The 17,420-nt window shown below is 56.5% G+C and overlaps 1 protein-coding gene across 11 annotated transcripts; it reads right to left on the bottom strand.

Moving 5' to 3' along the window:
• Positions 1-149: 149 nt before the first annotated feature.
• FBF1 (Fas binding factor 1) lies at positions 150-16,900 on the bottom strand. Of its 11 annotated transcripts, none has more exons than XM_054846885.1 (31): positions 16,774-16,900; positions 15,965-16,088; positions 15,604-15,631; positions 14,885-14,926; positions 14,463-14,553; positions 13,965-14,025; positions 13,360-13,410; positions 13,076-13,220; positions 12,423-12,503; positions 11,534-11,653; positions 10,522-10,675; positions 10,177-10,310; positions 9,666-9,768; positions 9,163-9,555; positions 8,419-8,496; positions 8,028-8,122; positions 7,247-7,305; positions 6,231-6,275; positions 6,005-6,139; positions 5,738-5,841; positions 5,085-5,291; positions 4,459-4,566; positions 4,015-4,154; positions 3,597-3,715; positions 3,358-3,480; positions 2,773-2,958; positions 1,811-1,987; positions 1,501-1,638; positions 1,273-1,405; positions 786-955; positions 150-352 (listed from the first exon to the last, which is right to left on the bottom strand). In XM_054846885.1, the coding sequence occupies exons 2-31, from the start codon at positions 15,965-15,967 to the stop codon at positions 269-271; spliced, it is 3,507 nt and encodes a 1,168-aa protein (XP_054702860.1). In that variant the 5' UTR covers positions 15,968-16,088; positions 16,774-16,900; the 3' UTR covers positions 150-268. The 11 variants fall into 11 exon arrangements, 10 of the variants coding, with proteins under 10 accessions (XP_054702860.1, XP_054702861.1, XP_054702862.1 ...); XM_054846886.1 differs by having other exon boundaries at positions 5,738-5,838; XM_054846887.1 differs by having other exon boundaries at positions 9,163-9,552.
• Positions 16,901-17,420: the final 520 nt, after the last annotated feature.

Here is a 17,420-nt window from a genome sequence, read left to right as displayed (position 1 = left end):
ACTGCCTCCCAGCAGTGCCTGCCGGGTGGCCAGGGGCACTTGCCCCAAGGGATGGAGGCCAGACAACCCGTGGGGAGGGCTTTACACAGCCCGGGGGGATGGATTTCACACTCTGAACACTCCAAGACTGTTTTTAAAAAGGACAGTTCTTCAGCTGAGAACTGGGATTATTTATTGCTTGTTTTCCTCCCTCACGTGGAGGGCACAGCAGCCTCCTGCGAGGACGGACACAGCCGTCCCTTGGGTAGTGTGCGGGGATGCCACCTCCTCAGGCTGACAGAGATGAAGTGTTGTAGGACGCTTTCTTCAGGGTCTCCAGGAAGAACTGCTCATCCTCCAAGAAATCGTGGTCCTGAGAAGAGACAGATGGATGGGATGGATATTGGACAGTGCCACAGAAATGGAGTCACAGTCCAGGGTGTTGCTCATGAGTGAAGGAAGTATCCCAAACGCTCCTTCGTGTAGTGAGCAGTGGGCAGGTACCCATCTGTGGTCCCCCCTGGGGTGTACGGCTCCCCTTCAGAGCCCATAACCTCACGATCTGAGCAAGACCCACAGAGAAAGCCTCAAAGAGCATCCTGGCCTGGGGAAGGACCCAGCAGGGAAGCAGGGGCTGACAGGAGAGGATGGGGACATCATGAACCCAGAGTCGAGCAGAGCTGGCTTCTCCCAGGGATGGGGTGAGGAGAGGGGCAACGCTATCGAGGCTCAAATCAGGCTTCACCCAGCCCTGCTCCCACCCAGCGGGTTCAAAGCCCCTTCCAGCCCGTCTCCCTCCACCTCACCTGCTGGGCCCTGTGCTTCAGCAGCAGCAGTTTGGCGTAGAGCTCAGCAGGGCCAGCCATGGCCAAGGTTTCCCTGCTACCCCCCGGGCTGTGCCGAGGGAGCACCCTGACAGGAGGCGGAAAGCCTGGAACAGAAGCCCGACTGTGTGGTGCTGCCGCCGTTAGAGGAACTGCAGATGGAGACAACAGAGCATCCCTTTTTTTGCTGCCTGCATGTCCCTGCAGCAAGGTCCTCCCCAACCTCCCAGTGCAAAAGGCCTTTAACCCACCTGCCTCTCCCTTCCATCCCCTCCTGGCACTGGCCCGGCTCAGACAGCTCCACTGAGCTCCTCCGGAGGACAAGGAGGCCAACTCACATCAGAGGTTTATATACAGAGGAAGTAAAACAGCCCCCAGGAACATCCCAAGCCTCCCTGAGAAGTGGAATACAAGCGCAGCTGTCCCCAGCATGTCCCTTCCCATCAGCAGCATATGCAGGAAGCCTTACACAGCGTGCTGGAGAGGCCTTTCATAGGGGCACTGAGGTCCTGGTCTGCAGTCAGCAGCATCACAGGGTTGTTGGGCAGCTCTTCTCGTAGCTGTTCGAGCTGTCTCCTCTGGTGAGCCATGCTCAGCCGCTCCTGCCCCGTCCCCAGGAGAGAGAAGCCATTTGTAAAGGTTCAGACCCTTGGCACGGCAGCCCTAGGCCGAGAAGGGAATGTGAGGGGGTATTTGCCTGCTGCAGACGTTGTTCCTGCTGCTTCAGCTGCTCCAAGTGCTGCTGCATGACCTGCAGCCTGCTCTGGTGCTCAGACTCCATCCTGCATGCCTCCCGCAGGGCTTGCTCCCCTTCCTCATACTTCCGGGACGAGAGCTGCAAGGCAGAGCAGCTAACGACAGGGACCCTTGGTGTCCTGGGGCAGGGCTCCTTTATGCATCTCCTTGTTCCCCTCCAGGACAGGATTAGGATCCATGACTTTGGGAAACCTCAGCTTTGCTGCCAGCCCATGTACAGCTGTGAACCGCAGTGCAGATGCTCTGCTTACCTTGGTCATACTTTTAATCTCCTCCTCTCGCTGCCGGACGCGCAGTGCGGCCCCATTCACCTTCTCCTTCTCCAGCCTCAGCTCCTGCCAGGCCTCCTCCAGCAGCTCCCTGTCCCTTGCCAGCTGCTCCTCCTTGGCTTTCAGCTCGTGGCCCCGGATCTTCAACTCTGCCTGCTCCTAGGACAGGCACGGGGGAAACTAGTGCATTACCTGGCCTGTCCTGGACACTATCTCATGTCTTCTCAAGTGATGGGAGAGATCTGCCCCGTCTAGCTCCTTGTGTGTGCCAGTCTGGGGTGCAGAACACCTCCACCAGATACCCAAGCAGTGCCCTCATCCACGCGCCCTTGGGGACCAGGGCCTGGCAGAACTGGGGTTGTGTGTGTGTACACACACACACACACACACTCACTCACACTCTCTCTCTCTCTCTCTTTCCTTCCCTGGAAAGGATGGAGCCCCTCACCGTGTTGCACACCCTAAAACACGCTCAAGGCATGGCAGTATGTCAGCAATGGAAATATCCAGCCTGAATGGTTATTTTCCACTCGTAGCCCTTAAAAATGCAGCTCTGTTGCGGTGTTTGTGCCACATATCCCCTCTGGACAGCCCTGGGGGAGTAGAACTGGCTCTGGACACATCCTCACGGCATGGGGAGGTTTTGCTTAACCCACCACAGGGGTTTCCTCTCCCCAGACTTAAAACAGAGGCGGCTGCACCTGGTCTGGCTGCCCAAACTCCTCACAGGCAAAGGGGAGAGACAGAGGTGACTGATGCTTCAGTCAATATTTGAAACAGGCTGATGGTGGCTGCTCCTGAACAGCCTGATTCTTACCACCCTGAGGGATGTCCCTGTCTTAAACACGTGAAGGCAGCGCTGAACATCTCCCCTGTGGGCAGGACCCATCCGTGAGCCTGCCAGGTGGTGCTGGAGGCCACAGGAAGGGGCTCTGCTGCGGTACCTTGGCCAGGCTCATGATGGTGCCCTCTCTCTGGGAGTCCATCTGCAGAGCTCGGTCCATGTCGCGCTCCATCCGCTCCTTGCTCAACTGCTGCTGGGTGTGAAATTCAGCCCACTCAGCCGCCAGCTTCCGTCGCTCCTCCGAGCACTTCCGCATCACCGACTTCTGCTCCTCCAGCAAAGCACTCTGGAGAGCATTGCAAGAGAGGGAGGGAGAAAGCACTAAGTGCCATTTGACATAGGATTTTTCTCCTTTAACCCATCTCTGCCACCAAACCCCACACGACATCTCGAGGTTGGTTCAAGCCCATGGTGCCTGGCGTGAACCCTGCATGGAGAACTCTGGCCCCCCCACTCCTCGGGAACCAGCATGCATCATGCATGCACACAGCAGCCTCTTGCATCCGTGTGCCAGAGGGCTGCTCTGATTGAGATTCCCTGGGCGAGCGGGTGCAGGATTGAGGAGGCAGAGGAAGGATGCTGCAGCCCAACACCCAGCTCTTTCCTTCTCCACACACCACAATGCAGCCCCGGTCAGACTCACAGGACATATGACAGGCACCTGGAGATGTCTGCCCCACCTCACCTTCGCCCTCTCCAGCTCTGCTCGCTCCATGGAGAGCTGCTGGGTCATGATTCGCCGCTGCTCCTCCAACGAGTGCTGCAGCGATTCCACTTTGGATTGTTCTGCTGTCACCCTCCATCGCTCCTAGAGAGACAGACATCATTCACAGGCTCCAGGCCAGGGACCTCCAGTGGGCAGGTCATATGCCCCATACCCAGACGGGAGGGCTGACCCGGGCAGAGGACACAGCATGGGCTCACCTGCTCCAGCAGCCGAGTCTGCTCACCCAGCCTGGCCTCCATTTTGGCAATCACCTCCTGGAGTCGGCTCCGCTCCTCCTCCATGTCCCTCTGCTGCTGTGACAGCCTGTCCTGGAGCACTGGGGAGAGATGGCAGCAGGGCCATGAGCAGCATGAGGTGGGAAACTCCCTCTGTCCACACCATACTCATGGAAAAGCTGCATGCATTTGTGCTCATCACTTTCTACACACCCCCAGGATTTCAACTTGTAAGAGGGAGACCCTGACATGTCCAGTGACCAAGGCAGGCAGGGCTCTGCCAGCCTGGGCTCCCAGCCTCTGGCTGACTCAAAGCCCAACCTCCTCCCTGTTTTCCGGGTGTCCCCAGCCCTGGTGGGGACCCTGCAGCCATTTCAGCACAGGGGAATGGCAGATGTACCCTTGAGTTGCTTGTCCCGCTGCCGTGCCCCCATGGCCAACTCCTGAGAGGTGGTGTGGTGCGTGGCCTCCACCTTGTGTGAGAGGTCGTGCAGGTTGCTGGAAAACTTCTCCATCTGCTCGATGACGCCATTCAGAGATCTGCAGAGAGGAACGAGTGGAGGGTCACCCCTGCGGGACACACTTCATCTCACCACAACAGAGAGGAGGATGTGGGGGGGGGCAAAGGCTGTGCAGCCCTGCCCCAAATCTCTCTGGCTCATAGCAGAGCAGTAGGAAGATGCTTAGTGGAGTACTGACGGATATTAAACAGCTCAGCATCCCTGGAGGCAGTGGGTGGCACAGGGAATGGCCACTGTTGCCATGGTCCAAGGCTGGTTCCCTGTAGGACTGGGAACACCACAGCCAGGGACCAAAGCAGGAATACGCCGCCAGCCATTGGTACCTGGTGTGCGAAGTGGCACTGGTCACCGCATCGATCTCCTGGTCTTTGAGCCGCTTCAGCCTCTGGAGCTGCTCTTCATGGTCTTTGCGCATCTCTTGGACAGACACCCTGCAGGACGCAGAGGAAGGAGCCCGACACGGGCCGTTGCAAACTGGTGCTCCCCTAACGGGCACCGTGGAAGAGGCTCAGTCATGGGGCTGAGATCCAGGTCCCAGGAGCTGAGCTGGTGTGGTGGTCTGTCACAGGGCAGCCCACTGACAGGCATCCACATTTGGGACGGACCACATCTGGGGGTTACCAGCTTCTCCACCAAAAAACAATTTCTCATTGACCCAAACTATGTGGACATCAGTGACTCACTGACCTGAACAAAAGGGATTTGGGGGAGATAAAACACTGAGTTCATCATCTTTCAAAATACAATGCATTCACTCTGAAATGATGTCTCTAGCCAGAAATTCCTGTGCCCACCTACAAAGCAAATCCCCATTCCAAAAGCCACCAAGCTGCCCACAACCTAGTGCTTCTGGAACCCGATTTCTCCTTTCACTGTGTCCCCGTTCCCTGGTTCTTTTGCCAAAGAAGAGGAACTAGCCCCACGTGTGTGCTGCTCGTGCCACTCTCACCTTTGCAGCTCTCGCAGCCGCTCCAGCTCCAGCGCGCTCTGCTGCTCCAGCACGGCCAGTCGCTGCTGGTGCTGCTCCATCAGCTCTGTCCGTGCCTGCTCGGCGTCCCGGCTCTGTGACAGCAGCTGAGCTGCCAGCTGCTCCTTCTCCCGCCGCAGCCTCTCCTCCCGCTGCCCATAGGTCTCCTCCACCACCTTCACCCGGCTCCTGCCCGGAGAGGTCACGGCAAGGAAGAAGTGTTGCTTTCATGGCAATAGCCGGCACTCTCCACGCAAAGCGCACACAGGGATTTAGGAGCCGATCGGTGTCGCTGTGTGCATGGGGAAACTGAGGCACAAGGTGCTTTGCTCTCCACAGTCTGAGCCCTGAACACTACTGCCCAGTGCGGTGCCCTGACTGGGGACGTGCTGGCAATGGGACTGGTCCCTCCTCCTTGTCACCCATGGGACAGTGTTGGTGAGACCAGACCCCAACCCTGGCTCACCCCTGGGGCTCCTCTCTGCCCATACCAGGTCCACATCCACACAGCTCTGTGCCTGCCCACCCCAGGGATCGATTTGGGAAGTGCCTCAGTGATCCCACCCCAGGGGCGATGGACAGGGCTGTAGGCAAGGATGTGACACAGGAGGGGAGCGCAGGCGAGAGCCTGGTACCTGTGGGCACTCTCGAGGAGATCCAGGTCCTCCTGGTGCCGCTGCTGGAGACTTTCCAGCAACAGTTTGTGCTGCGTCCGCTCCAGCTCCAGCGTCCGGACCTGCTGGGCACCCAGGGAGAAGGTCACTTGGTGGCTGTAGGCATCTCTGGACAGGGAAGTTTCTCCTCCCTCCCTTGTCGCCCTGATACTATTTGGAGCAGACATGGCCCCTTCTCCTCCTCCTGGGTCACCCACGGTCCCCCATCCAGCAGGTGATGGGGCTAACCTGGCTTTCCAGCTCTGCTACACGGGCCTGGGCACCGAGCAGCGCTGCCCGACAGCCCGTTGCATCCTCGTAGAGCTGGGCTGTGGGAGCCCCGAGCCTCCTCTCATGCAGCAAGCCCAGGGCTGGGGACTCTGCCTATGGGGATGGAGAGAAAAGATCGAGGCCCTTCAGGATCAGTGGCTTTGTGGTGTGGCCATCAGCCCCCAAAGGCAGGCGTGTGCCTCACCTGCAGCTGTGGGGCAGCCTGGAGATGCGCCCTGGGTGTGGTAACCTGCGGAGACACAGGGACGCTCTCAGGGAGGTAAAGCCCTGGGGAGAACATCTCCTAGCCTGGGAACAGTGATCCATCCCCACCCTGCTCTTCTACCCTTCTCCAACCCAACTGCATTGCTGGCCAGGGTCCCCTCTCCCCAGGCGACACTCAGCAGCCCCTACCCCTGACACAAGCACGCTGGGCTCTTCCTTCCCTGGGGACAGACTCTCAGGCTGAGAGAGTTGGGATTGTTCAGCCTGGAGAAAAGGCGGCTCCGGGGAGATCTAATTGCGGCTGACCAGTACCTGAAGGGGCCTACAGGAAAGATGGCGAGGGACTGTTTGTCAGGGAGTGCAGTGACAGGACAAGGGGTAATGGGTTTAAGCTGAAGGAGAGGAGATTTAGATTAGATGTTAGAAAGAAATTCTTTACTCTTAGAGTGGTGAGGCACTGGAACAGGTTGCCCAGAGAGGTTGTGGATGCCCCCTCCCTGGAAGTGTTTAAGGCCAGGTTGGATGAGGCTTTGGGCAACGTGGTCTAGTGGAGGGTGTCCCTGCCCATGGCAGGGGGGTTGGAACCAGATGATCTTTAAGGTCCCTTCCAACCCAAACCATTCTATAACTCTATGATTCTATGAATAAGATGATGACTCCTCTGGGAGACAGTGTGTGTCCTGCCACAAGGGCAGGGCGAGGAGGCCCAGCTAGATAACAAATGGAGGCTTCAAAGACCAATCAGGAGCTGGGCTGTAAACGCACATGGTTTACAAAGCGCCCACAGCACCCGTGCTTTGGCCTGATAAATACAACTTGGGGCATCCTGGGGCTCTCCAAACACTTTGCTTCTATTTGCTCTTAGAGATGCAAAGCAGGGCACATCCTTCTTATTGCCAAGGGAGCATGGACAGCGTTGGATGCCAGCAAGTTGGAGGGCTTGTGATCACCACCACAACCCTGCATCTCCTGCGGACACGGGACCAGCAGACCTACCTGAGCAAGCGGGGCAAGGCCCTGTGTCTCCTGCTCTCCTGGGAACAAGGCTATAGGGACTGAAAATTGAACAAGTCCATGATTCAGACATGGCAATGGGAACCATCCCCTCCCAGAAGGATGAGGGCCTGGGTCTCCTGGGCAGAGCGAGAAGGGTCCTGCTCCGCTCCAGCAGCTGGTGATGGGGACGGAGGGGTCAGATGGATTTGTCCGTACCCATACCCATACCCCTACCCGACCCCACCCATCATGGTGGGATTCTGCTCTGCAGAGTAAGTTTGGGGGCAAAGCACAGCTCCCCCTCTATCTCTATTCCCTAGAACAGAATTCCCCTAAGCCACTTTCAACGGCCTCTGAACTGGTGCACAGCCTCAGCCCAGGGCAGGAGGGGGTCTTCCAGTGCACAGCACTAGTGGGACGAGTGTGGGGGCAGCAGGAGGGAAGGGTGAGAGAGAAGGGACAGCAAGAACTTACACCCACCCATTGCTCAGAGAGAGGGCAAGTCCCTTGCAGCCCTCTGATAACCCAAAGGCAGCACTGCGGAGCTCAATGCGCCCCAACACAATGTCCCCACCACGAAATGGGGACAGTGGGATCCTGCAGCTTGGCAGCTCGCTCCGGCTATGGCCGGTCAAAGCCTGGGCAGCATTTACATAGCCCAGGGCGATGCTGTGGCTCCTGCCCTTTTTTTTTTTTCTTTTTTTTTTTTTTTTTTTTTTAAGGGCAGGGGGACCCTCTCTGCATACTGCTGCCCAAATTGTACAACCATGCAAAAACGCACCCAGGGCGCTGGCGTCTCTGGAGGGATCCCCCTTCGCAGCCTCCAGCGGGTGAGCTGAGGCTCGTTTCGCGGTGCTGAGCCAGGGGACTGGCTGCCTGCGTGGGCACAGGGACACAAGTGATGCACAGCAGTGTCACAGCTCAGGGAGAGACACAGACATTATCATGCTTGCCATTTCTTTAAGTTTAAAGCTTGGCTGTTCCACCGTGATCAAATAGGCAAAAGCCTGACGATCCTTCAGAGCTGCCTTCCCTCCCAGTTACAGAGCTCCCAGACCAAAGCGATCGCTGCTGGCTACCAGCTCTCCCCATTCCCCAACCTCACCCACGGAGCTGCTTTCTGGAGGAAATCTCACCCGTGGAGGATTACTGAAAGGCAAAGGAGGCCTTACCTGGTGCCATCTGTGCTCGCTGCCTTGTCCTGCAGGGCAGCTGCCTGCTGTGGTGCTCCTGTGGAGGCGGCTGGCTGGCTGCAAGCAAAAAAATATCCTATGTGGAAGAGCCGAGGAGGCGATAAAAGACAAGATCCTGTCCCCCAGCACCAGTTCCTGCCTCGCAGGTGAAAGCCTGTGTCCCCCTCAACTGCAGCAGGATTCAGCCTTTTGGCTGCAGGGGGAGCAAGGCCACCCCAAAACCTCCGCCACCGGTGTTCCTCCCTGCTGCATCTACCCGCCTGCCCCGGGCAGCGGCAGCCCCAGCTAACACACCCTGCCCACGAGATGCGGCTGTTGGGCTGCAATTCGTTTCCGAGTCCCATTCGAATGGCACAAGTCTGAACCTGTGTCCATGTAAACCTGAACTGGAGGGGGTGGTTTGCTTGGAACTAGGAGGAGTGAAGGGGAATGAAGGCAGGAAAGAGGAGCACAGGGAGCCCGCGGGGTGTGCTGATCCAGGACAGCTCTGTGGGACCCGGGGCAGTGTGCGCAACGTTGGCCACAACTGGAAGGAGAGCCCAGAGGTGTAATGGGACTGCGGGCTGGATCAGCAGGAGAAAGCCCCGTGTTATTGCCCCAACCTGAAACAAGATAGTGCTTAAAATTAATTCCTTAAATCCGAGTTGAGTGTTTCTGAGAGGTCTTGCTGGAGCTACACACGGAGCAGATGGGAACGCTGCGGCCATCAAACCATGCCTTTACCTGACGGGAGAGCAGGGATCCAGCCCTTCGCCTGCGGCCTCAGGGGGCTCAGCACTTCTCTCCCGGGCCTTTGCCTGTGCTTGGGCTTTCTTGCGAGACAAGGCAGCGCTCAGCCAGTTCTCCTCATCCACTGGGCTGGGTTTAGCCACTGCCTCCTCCACGGCCGGGACCTGGCTGATGGGGCCAGGCTGCGCAGCTGCGGCAGGGCTGGGGTAGCTCACCGCAGGACTGGCCTTTGCTGGAGATGGCGGCTCCGAATCTATCAAATCCTCATCTTTCAAACCCAGCCAGTCACTTGCAGCCTTGCTGGTCCGCACGGGGCTCCTGCTTGCTGGAGGAGGTTTGGAGCGTGGCTCTGGTTTCGGCTCGCTGCTGTTCTCGGCTGAAAACCTGCTGCAAGGAGAGGCCGTCGCATACCTGCCTGCAAGAGGACCCTGGGGACCCTGCCAGCTCCACCGCAGGGGCAGCGTGGCTGGAGCAACAGACACCACAGAGCACCATACCTCACAGACTGCCTTCTCGTCAGCCGGCCCTCGGGTGTGGAGGCCACCGTGGGCTGGTATGCTCCAAAGACAAAATTGTCCTCGTCCCAACCCTCTTCCTTCTCTGTTCAGACAAGCAGCCTTGAGTCAGCACCCAGAGGTGCAGCCGGCTGCAAAGACACCAGCCCTCCTCCGCTACAATTCCCACTGGGATTGCTGCCTCTGGGAAATCCCAGCTGGAAACATCTTCCCTGGAAACCCACGAGCAACGTGCCTCCTCAGTGTGGCTGGGAAAAGTGTCTTTGCTGGGAATCAAACCATGTCTGAAGGCAACTGAGTTATGGCTCCCAGGCTGCCTCGCGGGCAGAGTAAATCACTTTTGCATTAGCCACCTTCCCCCCTGTGCCGACTGAGAGCCCGTTAGCAACCCTGCTCAGCACTACAGAACGGGTATTTCCCCTGCAAGGGCATTAGAAATCAATCTCGCTCTCCCAAGCAAATGCTGTCACCGCTGCAGACCTTCCCAGCTCACCTGGCTGTTTTTGATACTTCTTATCCAGTTTGAACTCCCTGCGCTCTCCCATGCCTGGCTGCTCCAGGATTTTGGCCGCGGAGCCTCGTCCCAACAACTCGTCCAGCTTGGAGCGGGCTGGCCGGAGCTCCTCTCTGTTGGGGACACAGAGGCAGATGGGTTTCTCCGAGAGGCAGGGCTGTTCCTTGTCATACAGCCTTGCCAGGGTGCTCTGGCTCTTCTCTGTGAAACAAGGCTGCTCTTGCCCCTTTCTGGGACCCAGCATCCCCCACCCAGCACGGTGGCACCTTCTCAACGCACAAGCCATCCCCTGCTTTCCTCCCACTGCCTCGTCACTGCCCTTACTCTTCTGCCTTCTTTCCCTGCTGCTCATCTCCTTTTGTGCCACTGCCAAATCCCAGCGCATCCATCAGGTCATCACCATCATCTTCAAACATGAGTTCCTCCCTCTTCCGGACTGGGGCCATGGTGTGCAGGGGCGTCTGGGGTGGGGGTGGCTCTGTGGATGGCATCACACATGGTAGGAGGTCGATTTTTTTTTAACGAGAGATCAAAGCAGCCCTGCCTGCTCTTATCTCTGAGGACCATTTACGAAGTCATTTTTAAATAACTCTTTTCAGTGAGCAAATCTCACAGCAAGTGACAACACGGCAACACACTACTGCCTAGTCTGTGGCCATGTGTCCACTGACGGGACGTTGCTGGGTGTCGCTAACACTGGGGTTTCCAGCTCTGGCTGACACCAGGAGCTTTTTTAGCTTTGCAAGTTTCCAGTCAGATAATTCCTGCCCCTCTTCACCCAAAGTCCTTGCTCCACCAACACACCTTAGTCCTTGCCCTAACCCACCAGCTGCTACTTGTGTCCAGAGTGGATTTATCAGGGTGAAAGATCATTTTAGGGGACTATCAGACCCATGATCATCCCTGCTGCAGGAACAAGAGGGATGAGTGCCTGTAACACAGCTGCAGTGCAGCCGGATCCCACTCAGAGGTGCCCCAACTGTGATTTGGCGTGGACCAGCGATGCCCTCAGCCACCCAAATCCTGACCCAGAAAACTTGTTCTCATTTGGCAACGTGCAGAACAGGCTGGGTGAGGTCAAAGTTAAGATTTGAGCCACCATTCCTGGAAAGCAAAGGTCAGTTCTGTAACCTGTGGCACGCTGGAAATATCAAGCACTCGCTGAGTTGTATCACAATTAACCCCATCGCCAAGTTGCTCTATGAATGACCATGCTGTTTAATAAGGGATGGGACTAGGTGGCTTTCAATTTAATCAGTTCAGACCTCACACAAACTAATCCAGGCTGCCGATTCATTTAATACAAAGAGGATGCATTGAGCAACCCTGCTCTTACCTTTCTCTTTGCTCTGTTCTGGTTTTTTCTCAGAGCTGCTTTTAGTGCCTGTTGGAGCTGGCTTCTTGGGAGCATCCTGCTCCTCATCAGATAAAAGTCCTGCCAAAGGATCATCTAGATCTGGGAGTTACCCCATAGGGGCAGGAAAGGAGAATAATAATAAAACCAAACAAAACTAATGTTATTTAGAAGAACAGTTCTGTACTAAGCCAAGCACTATCCCCCACCACGTCCACATGGGGACAGGAGACTGGATCCACCCAAAGCCATGAATGTGCGTTCTGCAGGGACCTGGGATGCCCTTAAGTCTCCCTGAACTTCAAACACTCAAGAATTACATTTCTGTTCAGTTTTTCCACATTTTCTTTCTTCTAGAAAAAAATAACTCAAAATTTGGGTGCTTTAACGCTTGAACACTGTTTAGGCAAAGAAAAAGGGGAGGAGAAAGCCCACCTAAATCACCTAAAGCCCATTAGTGATTTTCACAGATGCTGATCTTGGTTAAAGCACAGGCTTTGACAACCAGATCTCAGCTGTGTCAGGAAACCCCATTTGGAAGCTGGACAGAATCCCTCCCCCTCCCGACACAAGGGCTCCCAGGGGTTACAGACAGTCACTAAATCCAAAGTACATGTGAAAACGCAAATGCCCCCAGGAATCATCTCCCAGCCTGTCCTGGGGAGGGCCTCAAATGCAGAGGTGTCATTTTTTTTCCTTTGGTCACCTCTGAACGATTAGATTTGCACCGGCATTGTAGGGGTGAAGGACTCTGTATCTCATTAACTAGCCAAGCCTTTGGCTAACAGAAGAGTCAAAATAAGGGCAAAAAGCAAGAGTGGGTCCTCGATCACCTCGTGCATCTATATGCTGAAGTGAAGTGACATCCTACCATCAAAGTTAAATTTCTTGTACTGTCGGGAAGCAGGAGGGGATGAGAGTGGCTTCTTCTCCATCACAAGTACAGGCTCTCCTAGAAAGAGAGGTCACAGCTCTGAGAGACAAGGTGCTGCAGAGATGCCCCTCTCCCACCCCGGCTGAAGGTGACTTTTCTGGCAGCAGCCCCCTAAAAGCACATATTGCGACACACAGTGCCCCCCCCGCAGCCTTACGGGGTGGGAATCTCTCTGGAGGGGTCTCCTTGCAAGCAGAGGAGGAGAAAAGGGCCTTGGGAAGAGCAGGGCAGTTTGGGGACTGGCATGTCTTAAATGCCACACCTCTGGCTCTCCTTCCATGCAGATCAGGCAGATCCCCGGTCTTTGACCTGCACCAGGGAACAGCCAAATGGTGTTTGGTGGGAGGCGGCAGCGCGGCCGTTGCTGCTGCTGCTGCTACCTGTGTTGTTACCACATCACGACAAGAGGCCAGGCCAGGGATCTCCCAAGGGAGAACACATGGACAGAGTAACACTCTGTGTCTGGGACAGCCCCAAAAAGGATTTTAGGGAACAAATCCACTTTTTGTTCCCTATCCCAGAAGAAAATACCCCCTGCTTGTTTGGAACCAGGGGGTTCTATGAAAAGAAGAGCAGAATCTCCTTTTTACCTTTCTCAGGAGCTAGTGGCTTCCCTGCGGTTTTTACTGCTCCTCCCAAGGAGTCACATTTCCCAGGACCTTTCACACTTGTCTTCCCTGGCCCAGAACTGGGTTTTGATATTCCCAGGAGATCAGCTTCCATGTCGTCCATGTCCTGGAAAGCGACAGGACGAGGACGGGAGCAGGGTGAGCACTGCTAATGCCTCAGCGCTGCTTCTGCCTTTGGAAGCTGGTGCCGGAGGTCGTGGCTGCAGCGTGCGTGGGGCTGAGATAAAGGATATTTCTGCACTTACCTTCAGGGTCTGCAGCAGAGCTTGTGGGTCTGTGTTGGAGGCACTGGATCCCTGTGTGCCAAGGAAGGCAGAGATCAGAGACAAGCAGACTCCGGAAACTCCTCACCCTTTGCTTCCACGCTCTGGCCCCTGGTTTTCCTCATTTTATGGAATGGAAGAATACATGCCTGACTCCTCCTGGTGTCCCCCTCACTGGAAACCCCCTGTGCTTCAATTCCTTTGCTGAGATCCTGCTCCTTCCTTCTGGAAGAAGCACCAGGGACACCCAGGCCATTGCTTGGGTAAGGGTCCTTCCTACACCACTTTATCCGAAGCACCGCCAGGAAGGCTGGGCTGCAGCACAACGTGCCCCCCCCCCCCCCGGCTTTGCTCTGTCTCATCCAGGGCACCTGGAAACCCTCCTCCCACCATCCACTCACTCCCCCGTCCCCTCTTCCCCACACCCCACAGCGATGCCAGAGAGGGGTTACAGCTTCAACCAGACTTCATGGTTCATCCCCAATATCCCACTGCTGACTTGCATGGGGTGACACCAGGGACAAGCCTGGCCTGGCTCAGTCCCAGCCCTCAGGACACCCCAGCTCTCTCCCAAAACTTGGGCTCACCTCTGGAGCTTCGATGTCCTCTCCAGGGAGTTTGCTGAAGAAATCATCCTCTAGAAAGGACCTGTGACACAAGCCTGCGGGTTAGCAGCACCACACATGAGCTCACTAAGGATCTCTGGGGACAGCCAAGTGGTGGGAGGTGGAGGGGACCACATGGACACACCACAGCAGCCACATCGTACAACAGAAAATGAGGTTAAAATAGCACTGGGATAAAACATAGTAGTGCTGGGGCTGCTATATTTAAGCAAGCAACTGTTATAAGGGAGATTTACAGAAGATGTACAGGGCTGGGGGCACCAACTCTTGCTGGAAAGCTTCAGGCTCTGGGCTCCCAGCTCCCAAGGGCACGGCAAGTAACTCGCCTTCCCAGGAAAAGCAAGCTCCCTGTCAGGGCAGGGAGCGAGGTGGAGAAGCCGAGGATGGGGCAGGTCAGAAGGACTTGGGGAGCACAGAGAGATCTCCAAGTGGGAGAGGCTGTGTCTGAAAGGCACTCACTTCTTGCTGGCCTGCGAGCTGGTGCCCCGGGCTCTCCCACTGCTGCCCCCGGCCAGCTGGGAAGCTCTGGCAGATTTAACAGGGGTTTCATCTGAAAACAAGACAGGGAGAGATTAGGATGATGGACACGAGCATATTCCTGGCCCAGGCACTCCAAAGGGGGATTTTTGCTGCCTCCCCATGAGCCGCAGAGGCTTTTAATCAGAGATGAACTTCACTTCGCCTACTCAAGCTGATGTCCAGCCTATTGAATGGCCTCTGACTCTGGGAAACCCTGCTCACCGCTCTGCTCCCCGCTTCATCCCCCTCACAACTGGAGCCCCTCAGAGATCAATGGCTGTTGCACCAGCACCTCCTGCTCCCAGGAGGGCAGTAAGAGTACAAAGATGCTGCCCTTCAGATGCAAAGAAGGTTCATTTTACCATCATATTCCAGGAGGTCATGAAGCACATCATCAATAGAGCCTGAAATGAGACAAATTAAAGGTGTTGAGGCAGGTGAGCTCACCAAGCAGGTGTAGATAAGCTCCCAATTTCAATATGGCTTGCCCTTTTGAAATCCCCCAAGAATAAAGGTTTGGTCTCAAGCATCATCAGCGCAAGGCCTTCCTTGCTGGTTTAGAGAGAACCACCAGGACTTGATCCAGTATTTTGTGGATACAAAATCTGGCTTCACTTAGAAAAGGGATATCTTTATCAAGTGAGCCAGCTGCTTTCTATTCAGTTAGTCACGGGCCACAAGCAGCACTTAATCTGTGAGCTCTCCCCCGCAGTATCTCAGAGCCCCTGGGCAACCCCAAAAGCACGGCTTCTGTGTCAGGGGCTGCAGGAGGCCTCTAAAAAAGCAGGTAGGGAGAACAACTGAAATAAATACATATATTCTCCCCTGGATTTGTGAAAGCCCACAAGAAAGGAATCTAGGACCCCAATAAGTAAATCCATTCAATGGGAGAAGCAGGTGAATATCTCTGGTTTGGGAATGACATGATGCACTCAAGCACATCTTTCAGACAAGGACCATGAAACGTTGCAGCAGCCAGGATGGCCACCTGATCCCAGCATCACCCCTCCTCTGTCCCATACACTCCCAGCAGCTCAAAACACTTATAGTCAGCGAAAGACGAGCACATGAGCATACGTACCTCTTAAACTTTTCTTGGGTTTTGTAGCCTATGGAGAAAGACAAATTCCCTCGTTAGAAAACAAAGCAAGTCTGACCTGGACTTTCTCAAAACACTAAAGCCAGAGGCAGGTTTCTCCAAAGAATCCCACAAGCAACAGCAAAGCCCTCCTCCTGCCCACACTGTTTGGGAAACAGCACGTGAAACACAGGGGAACCACAGAGATATTTACAACTGTTGAGACACCAGTGAGCACAGCCCCCCCTGGCTGCCAGCTGGGCAGAAGCCTCCAGCCCTCAGGATCACTTCTGCCTCCAAACTGAGGTGCCAGAGCATCAAATTTGGATTTCCCAGGCCTGTCTTTGTACTGTATCACACTCACCATCACAGGATCCCAGCCTTCCCCTGCTCCAGCAAGTCTGTTTACGATTTACCCGATCTTGATCTCCACCGCCACGCTGCTGGGGGATCCAACACCGTTGATCACATCCACACCAACCTCCTACCTGCGGGGAGAGGAGGATTTGTCAATTTGCTGTTAAACAAACGCCTCTCTCCAGCTTGGGGCCCCTCTCAGCCTGCCAGGTTGGCTCTGTGCTGCTCGGACCTCTCCAAGTCACACTAAACAAGGCTCAATCTGAGCCTTAAAAACAAGCCCCCTATTCCCCTAAACAGTCTGGAGCTTCTGCAGGAGCTTCCGTGGGGAACGTCACACCGACACCAAGGAATTGCTCTGCAAAATAACCCGAGAGGGGGCAAATACAGCCCGCCATGCCCCACGTGTGCTGACACAAGCAGAGAGCCCAAGGGGTGGCTCCTGCTCTGCCCAAAGCCTGGGAAACACCCCGGGGGAGCTGGGGGAGGAAGGGAACCTCATCTTTTTGGGCTCGGAGCACCCGGGGGATCTCGAACGAGCAGGACAGCTGCTGCCGCGGGGCCTTCACAAAAACCAAAGCTGGAAGCGAGGTGTGCACACGCCTCTCGGGGTGCACGCAGGATGAAAGGAGTCCCCAGGTTCCCGACCAGCTAGGCACCCAACACTCCACCTCCCTGCATCCCGTTGCCATGGCACCCGGGGCCCTCCTGACCCCCAGCATCCCGGGCCAGCGCCCGCCGTGTCCTGAACCCCGCAGCAGCCCCCAACCCCTGCCCGCAGCATTCCCGGTCCCGGTACTGGCGGCATCCCGTTACCTGTAGCGCCGCAGCATCCCCCTGCCCGTAGCACGCCGGGCACCCGCCCCGGGGAGGCCGCAGGCCCCGGCTCCCCCGGCCCGGGAAGGCCCGGCCCTTCCCTTCCCCTCGCGGGGCGATGGGAAATGTAGTCCCCGCCGGGCTCGGGGGAGGGCCGGGAACCGCAGCCCCCAGCAGCCGCCCGCAGACGGGCCCCGGCGGCCCCGCTCCCCCCCGCCCCCCGGAGCTTGCAGGGGGATCTCGGGCGGTGCGAGGAGCCCGACGGCTGCGACACACCCCCGGGACACCTCGTCCCCCTGTCCCCGCGGCCGGGCAGGAAGGGCTGAGAGCAGCAGCAGGATTGTCCCGTTTCCCCACGGGGCCTCGGGAGGTGCCGAGCGGCCGAGGATACCCGGGGGAACGGGGGCTTTGCTACCCCCAGGACGGACCTTCGGAGGCTGCAGGCTGGCTTCGGCACAAATAATCAGCCCCGCTGGGATTTAAAGCTCTGTGTGTTTAATTGATAAAGAGTAATCGCAGTTCTCCTTTCCAGACGGCCAGAAACCAGTTCAAGCACCAGGTGCCAGCCAGAGGCCGGGCACTGGGGGGTACAGCCCCAAAGGGTTCAGCACAGCCATCACCCCCATCCAGCTTTGCAGAAGAAAACA

This window comes from Grus americana, chromosome 18 (assembly GCF_028858705.1).
Source record: "Grus americana isolate bGruAme1 chromosome 18, bGruAme1.mat, whole genome shotgun sequence".
Taxonomy (NCBI): domain Eukaryota; kingdom Metazoa; phylum Chordata; class Aves; order Gruiformes; family Gruidae; genus Grus; species Grus americana.
This window is presented reverse-complemented; position numbering and strand designations above follow the sequence as displayed.